The sequence below is a fragment of the Elaeis guineensis genome, chromosome 4 (genome assembly GCF_000442705.2).
Source record: "Elaeis guineensis isolate ETL-2024a chromosome 4, EG11, whole genome shotgun sequence".
In the NCBI taxonomy this organism is placed as follows: Eukaryota; Viridiplantae; Streptophyta; class Magnoliopsida; order Arecales; family Arecaceae; genus Elaeis; species Elaeis guineensis.
This window is the reverse complement of record NC_025996.2, coordinates 129,376,847-129,388,371: the sequence shown is the minus strand read 5'-3', so window position 1 is coordinate 129,388,371 and position 11,525 is coordinate 129,376,847. Positions and strand designations below refer to the sequence as shown.

Genomic DNA, 11,525 nt, shown 5'->3' with positions numbered 1-11,525 from the left:
TGATATGTCAAAACAAACATTTTGCATTGTTGCAGGGCAAGTTCATGGGCACAATGATGAACAGGAATCTTTGAAAGATGTTCCAATTAAAGACCAGATACACGTTAAAACTTCTTACAGGTTGGACGTGCTAACTGGCACAACTTGTAAACACTTGTCACATTGATACAAGAGACCTAGCTTTGATCCCAGCCTCGCTCTGATGTTGACCCAGGCTTCTGTCCATCCTAGTTCAGAAATGAGAAGCGAAAATAAAGTTCCTCTAGGGGGGAGAAGTTACCAAGTGGTACAGTATGAGACTTGCATTTAAAATTCAAAAACAAAATTTTGATCATAGTATATGACTGAACTGAGTGATTCCAGTCCTAATGGCTTTTGTAAATTGAGCTTTACCACAATCACAAAAGAAATTTATATAGCTCCAATCAACCTAAGTTTACGTGGACCTTTTTTCTATTGAGACTCCTTGAGCTTAACTTTTCCCATAAAAAGACCTTGTCATTAAGGAAAATGAATATCATGACATGTCTTTAAATTTGAGCGTCCCCTCTTATATTTCTTAAATTTTAAATTATGTGCTGACCACAAACCTCCACCTGAAGGCATCCAAGTTTTCCGTGACATCACAGAGAGACGCAGGAAAGCTTTAGCATTTTCATCCACAAGTACTCGCGTGGCACTTGTGCAAGAAAGTCGTCTGCTGATGCGGTAAACTTGACAATCTTTCAACGCGAAATGCATGTGGATGGACCAACTGTATACCCAAGGACTTCTATTCTTAAATGAGATGTCTACATCCCATAATTAATAAGTATATTAATTTGTTTGCTGGACGCCAAGGTTGAATAGGTCCATGTTTACGCATCATTATGTGTGGGAAATAAACATTGAATTGCTCAAAAAGAGAATCCCCCATTCTTCTCTATATGGACCCAAAACCATCCCTACTTCTGGTGCTATTTCTGCTTACAGATATCACAGCAAACAAATATGATGAATTCACATACAACGGATTCAATAGGAGTGAGTTATACCTTGATGGCATCGCAGAGATCACACCCAATGGCCTTCTGAGATTAACCAACACTACGAAGAACCAGCAAGGTCATGCATTCCACAAAGTGCCACTGCATTTGAAGAACACCTCGGACGGTAATGCTTACTCTTTCTCTACTTGCTTTGTTTTCGCAATACGCAGCGAATATCCAGATGTGAGTGGCCATGGACTTGCATTTGTGCTCTCCCCAACCCTGGGGCTCCCTGGGGCTCTGCCCAAAGAATACCTTGGTCTCGTCAACTCTACCAATAATGGCAATCCTTCAAATCATGTCCTTGCTATTGAGCTAGACACTATCTTCAATATGGACATTGGAGATATTGACGATAACCATGTCGGAATTGATGTCAATGGAGTAAGGTCGATCAACGCAGCGCCAGCATCATATTTCATTGAGAAAATTGGCAAGTTTAAGAACCTCAGCCTTATAAGCGGGGAACCTATGCAGGTATGGGTAGATTATAGCAATCCAGAAAAGAAGCTAAATGTAACAATATCTCCCATCAGTGTGCCCAAACCAAGCCATCAATTGTTGTCTTCCATCATTGATCTGTCCTCTGTAATATTAGACACCATGTATATTGGCTTCTCTTCGGCTACAGGCTCCATCCTAACATCCCATTATGTTCTGGGTTGGAGCTTTGAGATAAATGGGCAAGCGGCTGCCCTGAACCTGTCCAGCCTTCCTTCACTTCCTTTTAAAAAACATAGAAGAAAACTCACATCTTTGATAATATGGCCGGCGTTGGGAGTAGTGGTGTTCGTAACTATGACTGCCTTCAGTATTGCTTACATAATAAGAAGAAAGGCAAGATATGCTGAAGTTCTTGAAGAGTGGGAGCTGGAACATAGAACTCATAGATTCTCATATAAAGAACTATTCAAGGCTACCAAAGGCTTCCGAGAGGAAAATCTTTTGGGAGTTGGTGGTTTTGGAAGAGTTTACAAAGGCGAGCTTCGCTCCTCGAAAACTGAAATTGCAGTGAAGACGATATCTCATGATTCGAAGCAAGGAATGAGAGAGGTTGTTGGGGAGATTGCAAGCAACAGTCAACTCCGTCACCGCAATTTGGTCCAACTTCTTGGCTATAGCCGTAGGAAAGGGGAGCTCCTTGTGGTCTATGAGTTCATGTCCAATGGTAGTCTTGACAAGTTCCTCTATGATACAAGCAAGCCAACAACACTTAGCTGGAGTCGGAGACTAAACATTATCAGAGGTGTGGCTTCAGGCTTGCTTTACTTGCATGAAGAGTGGGAGCAGATTGTTGTACACAGAGATATAAAGGCAAGCAATGTCTTATTGGACGGTGAAATGAATGGAAAGTTGGGAGACTTTGGACTATCAAGATTGTATGATCGTGGCAGCGATCCCCAAATCACTCATGTGGTGGGAACTTTTGGTTACATAGCTCCAGAGCTCACTAAAAGAGGCAGGGCAACTACGAGCACTGATGTCTTCGCCTTCGGGGTTTTCATACTTGAAGTTGTCTGTGGAAGGAGGCCAATATTGCAACAAGAATCACCGGATCTTCATTTGGTGGACTCGGTGTGGAGGAGTTGGAGGAATGGAGTACTTCTAGAGGTTGCAGATGCAAGACTGGAAGGTGATTATAATCCAGAGGAAGTGGAACTGATCTTAAAGATTGGATTGCTTTGTTCACAGCCTGCACCTGCAGCTAGACCAACCATGCGCCAGGTGATGCAGTTGTTGGATGGTGATCTTTCACTGCCCGAAATACCCAAAGATGGGAGGGGGAAAGAACTAGAAGAATTGTAATATCATTGGTGTCGCTTGTTACTTGTAAACTGTTCTGTCCACCGGTAAGGAGCCTATCCTCTTTGAAGGTTGTTAGACCTTCTTAAATTTACATAGCTAGTGGAATTTGAATGTAAATGTCTTATTTTATCATTTTCTCTTTTCTCACTTGACGCAGAGACCTAGTATTGCATCGAATTAAGTGGTCTTTTTCATCTTTTATGCTCAGTTAATGATGAACACAAACTGCCTTGAACACCAAGTAATTCGGTGCAAGTCATTCAGCTTCTTTAGCTTGGGTGAAACATGCTTGTAACATTATACTTCGGGCTTGTTTGGTTGTTGGAGGGGGGAGAATAGAATGGTGTGCTGGTGTGTTGGATTCTAGAATGGTAATAGAAATAAGTGACTCCCATTTTTGCCATTTGGTTGGGGGGAGAATATGATTGCCTCAATCTTCCAAAATCTAATCTTTACTCTTTTTTAGTATTCAAATCTCATTCCAATTCTGATTCTAAATTCAATTATAAACCAAATGCATTGGTAGGATATGACCATTCTTGTTCCCATTCCTATCATTTCTGATTTTGACTCCATTTGCAAGTCAAACATACCCTTATAAAATAATGCTCACACCAGTCCATGTTTTGACGAAAATAGTTAATATTACTAAAGAAAAATGTTGCCATGGTGCTGCTCTATTCCATCATGTTGCAACCAAAGGGCTACGAAATCCAAGTCGTGATACTCAATGCTAAACTCAAACCTATATGTAAATAATTGAAGGTTTGCAATTGCTAAGGTGGATGCTATTATTCGGAAATAAGAATTCTTCCATGTTTTATTTTGTTATCCAAGAATCTAGTTTTGGTTCTTATAAATTTAGTCAGCTTCTCTAATAATATTTTCATTCTGAAAGGATTTAGTAGAGCAAACATGGGTCTAAATGGAGATCACCTCCAATAGCATTAATGTCACTAATGACACTAGGGAAGCAGATGACACCCATGCAATGAATAGCAAGTAGGCACAGGGCTTCACATTCTATTCCATCCCATCTTTATTTTATTTTATTTTTGGATAGGCTGGAAAAGTCACACAAGTCCAATATGAATACATTTAATAAAATCAAAAAAATAAAATGCCACTGAAGAAGGATGGCATAGTTGTATAATCAGCCGATAACACATCATGAAAATGCTCTACCATAAAAGAGACAACCGAGTCCATAGTTCTGTTTGCCTCATAGTAAATATGATTGATATGGAAGGAGGTGCAACCCCCTGCAAAATGCCCAATGCCCTAAATCAAGGGGTGTTTGTTTGCTACTTGGGATTGCCTCTAAATTCAACCAATCACAGTCATTGAGTCCCTCTCCAAGTGGATAGAATTAGCCCACAGACAATCTAGCATAGTTAACATCCATCCAACCTACCCTCAACTCAGCTCCAAGGTTGATGGTATCATGTATCTAAATTTCTCCAACAATAATAAACCTGGAATCAAGGCCTTTACTCATAAATCTGATGCATGCTCTTCTATCACCATCAACCATACTACTATCGAAATTCATCTTGAGCAAGCTCGTGTTAGATGTATGTCCTAGAAGTCAGATTGATCGACACTTGTAAAACTTTCTTAGGACATATTTTGTAATATTGACTTATAAATTAATAAAGTTAGATTTTATTCCATTCATATTTGTGTTTTAAGTATCTATGAATCGTCCTTTGAGTTAATAAGAATAATAACACATATTCTCAAGAGTTGAGAATTTAAGATATGGATCATTATATTTAATTCATAAATTACTCCCGATCATAGGATCGTCAAGAAAATAGTGTTTGATCCGGAGAGATTGGTGTACAATCACTTTCTTAGGATAGATGAGTCTTGAATCTATAGGATGAAGATATTGGAGCGAGAGTACAAGTATTTGTTAGAAATAAAGGTACTGAGTATAACCAAACATGAGTAGTCACTAGAATGTCTACCTACTCATCAGTGACTAACTCGATATTGTGGTAGTTGACTAGTTCTTTGACCTGCGGTATTTCAACTGTTCACAGTGAGGTTGCTGTAGTTTGACTACATTATAACTCAGTCTTCTAGCCATTCGGAGTCTTGAGGTATAATTGACTGCAGTAGACTCATTATAGAAATAGGATGTGCACCAAGATGAGATCATCGATCTCGGTAGATGAGTAGTCCTATGTAAATCATGAGGCTGAGTCCTAAAGCCCATGGCCATGACAGTGTGAAAAATAAAAAAAATATTTCTATTAGGTTTTATATCAGACTCGAGTCGATTGATTCTAACATATGACAAGAGTCAGATTTGATGAGTTATTCTTAATCTATGTCTTGTCGAGACTCATGATAGAGGAACCAAATCACACGATAACTACACTTATGATTCATCATTCAGTTCTACTGGATTGCTACCACATACTGCTAGATGTCACTGATAGATTGTGGATCAATTAGAATTATGTTAATGATCAATAATTCTAATTGACTGAATTGAAAAGAGTTTCAGTCCATCGAAAAGCATTTCGATGATGTTGCTGATAGAGATCATAACTTATCTCACTATCAGACAAAATTGAACCTCTGAGATCACACAAATAAGAATTTTGATCTAGGATTACATAATTGGGCTAAGTGTAGTCTGATTGAATTAAGATTAATGAAGTTCTAGCTTTGGATTTAAGGAAGCTATGCTAGCACATGGTTAAACTCATTTTCTCCTACTTGATTTGGATTTTCTATTGGATAGGGCTTGACCAAATCTAAGTAAGCTCATTTTAGACATCAAGAGTTGGAGTTCTTGAAGCAAGTCTTTCATGTGATAATTGAATGATGGAGGAGGCACCAAGAGTTGGCACCCCACATTTTTCATTATGAATTTCCTTTGCAGAAAGGATGGGATGCCCCATATGGATAAGATCCAGGGGCATGCACCACTTTGAAATAAGGGAGGGAGAGAGAAGAGGATAAACCCCATCCTCTTACTGATAAAGATAAGAATGTGATGGTTATCTGAATTTAAATTAGGATTTAAATTTAGATTCGAATTTGAAGCATTTGAATTCGAATAGAGGGAGGATTGGTTTGGGCGACAACAACTTTATCCATGGCACTCGCCCCATTTAAATTCTTCAATAATTTTATGCAACAAAATGAGAGAAAAATCAAGATGGACGGTACCAAGTAGAGTCCTTCTGCTTTAAGGTATTTGATCCAATCAAATATGTGTAAAAGGTGCCCTATCAAACTGTTTGACACTATTGCTGATAATAAGAAAATCTCCATGCCTCCTCTCCTCTTCTCCATGCCATCTTTTCTTTTCTCTCTAATCTCTGATCCTCTCCCACATCCAAAGGTGTTGGGTGGCCATCTGGTGGTCTCGAGGTGTCGAGTTCCATCCAATCTGTGCAAAGGAACAATAAGGCTGTGATCAAGCATTGATCGAAACCCTATCGGAGATCAGATTCAAGGCTGATCCAAGAGCTTGCAGATCCATCTAGGAGTAGATGGATTGAAGATGAAGAGAGCATCTTAGTCTAAACTCGAGTGGATACCTATCGTGGTCGGACATATGCGTGGCTCAACAGCGAACCTCAAAACTCCATGATCATTGGACTGCGGTATTCTTCTACCCACACAAGATGATGTGATCATCTTATAATCTGATTTAAATTATTTAAATATTTATTATCTCTTAATTTAGATGCATGATCGAGATCAAATCTTGATCAGATCACACGTCAGATCAAAAAAATTTTTGAATTTTGTTGCACCCTGTCTGATCGATTAGGCGTGCGATCATTCCTTCAGCTGGTATCAGAGTCAGGTTATATTGATCATACTTCTTAGATTAAGATTAGATCTAAATCAGATTATATCTAAGTTGTATTTAGATTTGAATTAAAATTGATTAGATCTGATTTAGTACATGAATCTGAAATTAGATTAGATCTAGATTTCAACTTTTCGATATGATTAGCATGTCTAGAATTAGATCTGATTTTTGTGCTCTTATTAGGACTGATTTTTATGTTTAATTTGAACATAAAAATTTGATCTGAAACTTAAGATTAGAAAATTAAAAATCAGTAATTTAATTAAGTGCATAAAATTTAACATAATTATTATGCTGTATGAGATGCATAGATCTAAATCATTGTTTCCATATAAGAGATATATGTATACACATGTGATATGTAGATTTAGTTTATTTTTTGAGTGCCCTAGTACTCCTCAAAGTCCATAGTAAAGACCATCTTACCATAGAGGATTATAGTGGAAGGGGTGCCTGCATGAATTGAGAGGAAGAACTGCGAAATAAAAGAACTTAATTTTTTGTAAAATCCTAAATCTAAAAACCCTAAGATCTTTTATATATGATGTTTAGATTTGAAATTATTTCAATATCTAAACTAAATCCATGTTCATAATACACTTAATTAAGAATTAAGATATGAAACTATGAGATCTAAAATGGAGAATTTAAGATTTAATTTCACTGCATAAAATATGGGGTTTTGGGCATGGATAGCTTAATTAGGTCTAGTTTTGAGTGATTGATCAAATCAAATCATAAGTTGACTAAAAGTGGATCAAATATGTTCATGACCAATCCAATAGTTATAGATTGATCAGATCGATTAACAACCACATGTTGTCAATCAATTCAAGGACCTATTTTGGCTTAGTGGTTCAAGCCCGAGTTTAGACTGACCTATTCGATTCTAATTGATCAATTGATGTCTAAGACAAGTCTTAATTATGATTTTTATTGGGATCATGCTTACCTGATCATGAACAAATGGTGTCTAAGACAAGCATCTGCAATCCTCTCAACGATCACACTTACCTGGCCAACTTGATCGATTAAGTTTTGAATTATATTACTTAATGATTCGAGCTAGCCCATGCCACCAGGTTAGTCATAACAATTGTGACTAATTAAGGATGAGATTTAAATTCAAATCTTCCTCTAAAATATGAAGTCTAGCAGTCTTCCACCGTTGTAGTTGTGCGGGCCCTTCCTAGGATTGATTGTTCTCTATTGATCATAGTGGTTCAGTTGCACCAAAAAGATACAACCATACTATTGACATGATATGTTATGGGGTGGAGATGGGATTGAGCTCAATATTCTGGATATGATGAAGGTCCCAATGATGACTCCATTTTAAGAAAGTGATGGGTCTGACTTAACTAAGGAGTGGGCCAATATTTCAAATATGATGAGACTTCATAAATTAGAGACCGAAGTTGGTTGTAACATATTTGGAAAAATATTAGATAAGAATTATCCACTCATCAGCTGACTCATCACCAATAACTTTAGGTGAGGTGGTGAGTCAATCGGTGAGATCGCAGCACCCATTAAAATCCTTAATTATAGAGGTTTTTATTTCTCTATCCGAAGAGTGTTAGGAATTTGAAAAAATAGTGAGAGCCTAAATTTATTTTTAAAATAAAATTTTTAAAATAAATTGATTAAGTCAATTATAAAATCTAATTAGAACCTTCGTTTCTCTATAGGAAATGGCAGCTTCAAATCCTCTTGTCCAGATCTTAGAGACCAACTGACTGACCGGACCAAACTTTAAGGATTGGCCACAAAATCTTAAGATCATCTTGAGTTTCGAGAAGATAGCCTATGTTCTCGACCAGGACCTCACCCTCTTGCCATCTTATCCAACTCTTGATCAGAGAGCATCTCATAAGAAGTGGTTGGACGATGACACTAAAGTCAGATGCTACATGTTGGCCTCGATGTCTAATGAGTTGCAGCGCCAACACGAAGACATGAAGACTGCTAGGCAGATATTGACTCACCTACAAGAGTTGTATGGTGAGCCAAATCATGTAGCATGCTATGAAGTGTCCAAGCGACTCTTCAAAATAAAAATGCATGATGGACAGTCGGTCCGTGAACATTATCTGACAATGATCAAGAACTTAGAAGAGCTTGAAAAGCTTGACATGTCTATAGATAAGGAGTTGTATATTGATCTCATTCTGCAATCCCTGACTGACTCATTTGTGCAGTTTATAGTAAACTTCCATATGAATAAGATCCAGTGCACTATAACTGAATTAGTCAATATGCTGGTGACCACTGAGAGTACCTTAAAGAGTTCAAAGAGCTCTATTCTCACTATGGAGCAAACTTCTTCTAAGAGAAAGTTTATTGAGAAGAAGAAATCCGTGAAGAAGTAGAAGGTTGAGAGCAAGTCGAAGAAAGAAGTTTCAAAGAAGAAGACCATTGAAAAGGAAAAGTATTTCCATTACAATAAGGATGGCCATTGAAAATAGAACTGCCCAGCTTACCTGGCGAGTCTGAAGAATAAGAGGAAAGATAGACCTTCTGAAGGTATGCTCATTATAGAAACTAATCTCATGATTTTTTTTACATCTAGTTGGGTGATTGACTCCAGATCTAGTGCTCACCTATGCACTTCTTTGCAGGATCTTGAGGATAGCAGAAGGCTGAGAGAAGGAGAAATGACCCTACGTGTTGGGAATGGAGCAAAGATTACTGCTGTGGTCGTGGGGATATACCCTCTTCAACTACCATCAAGGAATAGTTTAATTTTAAAAGGATGTTATTTTGTACCTACTGTGAGCAGGAATCTTATTTCTATCTCTTGCTTAATACGAGATGATTATGTAATAAGTTTTTCTAAGGACCACTATAATATTTTTCTTAAAAATAATAAAATTGAAAGTGATTTCCTTATTAATGGTCTCTTTCAGTTACATGTCGATGTTTCTGTGAATTATATCGAGTAAAATATGAATTCCATAGGATTTAAATGACCTAAAGATAATGTTAACGAAAAGTACTTGTGGCACCTAAGGCTAGATCATATAGGAGAAGATAAGATTAACAGGTCGGAGAAAATCAGACTTTTAGATCCATTGACTTTTAAGTCATATCTGGTCTATGAATCATGCCTTCAAGAAAAAATGACTAAGCTTCCTTTCATGGGACACAGAGAAAGGACCATAGAGATACTTACTTTGGTATAAACTGATATGTGCGGCCCATTTGATGTGCCGGTCAGAGAAGGTTATTCCTACTTCATAACCTTTACCAATGATTTTTTATGGTATGGGTACGTATACCTCATGAGGTACAAGTCTGAAGTCTTTAAAAAATTTAAAAAATTTAGAAATAAAGTAGAGAGACAAACTAAAAAATTTCTTAAGGTTCTTCGATCAAATCAAGGAGGCAAATACCTTGTGAGAAATTTTTAGGTTATCTCAAGGAGTATGGCATTGTCTCATAGTGGACTCCATCTAAAATGCCTCAACTCAACAGAATTTCAGAATGAAGAAATTGGATCCTATTATATATGATTCGATCCATAATGAGCTTCACTGATCTTTCTATTTTTTTTTGGAGTCATAGTCTATTAACTACAATTTATTTACTGAATAAGGTTTTGTCTAAAACTGTTCCTACCACATTATATCAGATGTAGCATGGTGAGAAATCGAATCTGAGTCATCTTCAGATTTAGGGTTGTCCGACCCATATCAAATGACAATAGGCAGACAAGTTAGAAATAAGATCTCTTAAAGCTCATTTTATTGGATATCTTAAGAAGTCTTTAGGATATTATTTCTATCTTCCTAAAGATCACAATGTGATTGTGAGTCGACATGTAGTCATTCTTAAAAAATAGTTTATTCAATATGGAGGCTTGAGAAGATAGATTGGGCTTGAAGAGAAAATCTCTGAAGAGTCGTGAGCTTCGAAACCTCTAGAACCGATTCAATTAGGGCCAATTTGTTCATCTCCTCCTCCACCTCGTAGGTCAAGTAGAGTTTTCCATCCTCCTGAGATGTACTTAGATATTATCTTAGAGGATGTAAAGAAAATATTCCTCATAGAAAATGGGGTACATGGAGATGATCTCAAAATCTATGATGAGGTGATATCAGATATCGACTCTGAAAAATAGTTAAAGGCAATAAAGTCAAAAATTGATTCAATGTACTCAAACCAGGTCTGGACCTTAATGGATCCAACCGAAGGTATTACACCTATTGGGTGTAAATAGATCTACAAGAAAAAAGATTGATGCAAATGTGAAAGCATTGACTATTAGGATACCTTCTTATCTGTGGCCATGTTTAAGTCCATCCGTACATTGCTTGCTGTTGAAGCATATTTTAACTATGAAATATGGTGAATGGGTATGAAAATAGAGTTCCTAAATAGATATCTCAAGAAAGATATCTATATAGAACAATCACTTGATTTCACTTCCAGTGATAGTGATCACAAGATTTGCAAACTGTAAAAGTCCATTTATGGACTCAAGCAAGCATCTCAGAGTTGGAATGCATATTTTAATGATGTAATCAAATCATTTAGTTTCATCAAAAATGAAGAGAAATCGTGTGTCTTCAAAAAGGATAATGAGAGTGCTGTCACCTTCCTCGTACTATACATGGATGACATACTCCTTATTAGAAATAGTATATCCATGCTGACATCGGTCAAATTGTGGTTGTCCAAGAAATTTTTCATGAAAGACTTAGGAGAAACATCCTTTATTTTAGGGATAAAGATCTATAGAGATAGATCTAAAAAGATGCTAGGCCTTTCACAGAAGATGTACATTGATGAAATGTTGAAGAGGTTCAGCATAGAAAACTCTAAGAGGAGACTTGTACCCTTTA

General features: G+C 37.0%; 2 protein-coding genes across 2 annotated transcripts; both read left to right on the top strand.

The window, feature by feature from the left end:
- The first annotated feature begins 355 nt into the window (after positions 1–355).
- LOC105042687 (L-type lectin-domain containing receptor kinase SIT2-like) lies at positions 356–2,981 on the top strand. The gene is given in 3 exon segments (XM_073256790.1): positions 356–1,620; positions 1,623–1,698; positions 1,700–2,981. Coding segments are annotated over 3 exon segments (1,905 nt in total). The 5' UTR covers positions 356–926; the 3' UTR covers positions 2,835–2,981.
- A 5,622-nt stretch (positions 2,982–8,603) lies between these two features.
- Positions 8,604–9,050, top strand: LOC140857398 (uncharacterized). The gene has a single exon (XM_073256184.1). The coding sequence runs from the start codon at positions 8,604–8,606 to the stop codon at positions 9,048–9,050; it is 447 nt and encodes a 148-aa protein (XP_073112285.1).
- The last annotated feature ends 2,475 nt before the right edge of the window (positions 9,051–11,525 follow it).

What these genes read in the sequence shown, in the direction of transcription:
- LOC140857398 (XM_073256184.1), top strand. Translation starts at nt 8,604, where the DNA reads ATGTCTAATGAGTTGCAGCGCCAACACGAAGACATGAAGACTGCTAGG.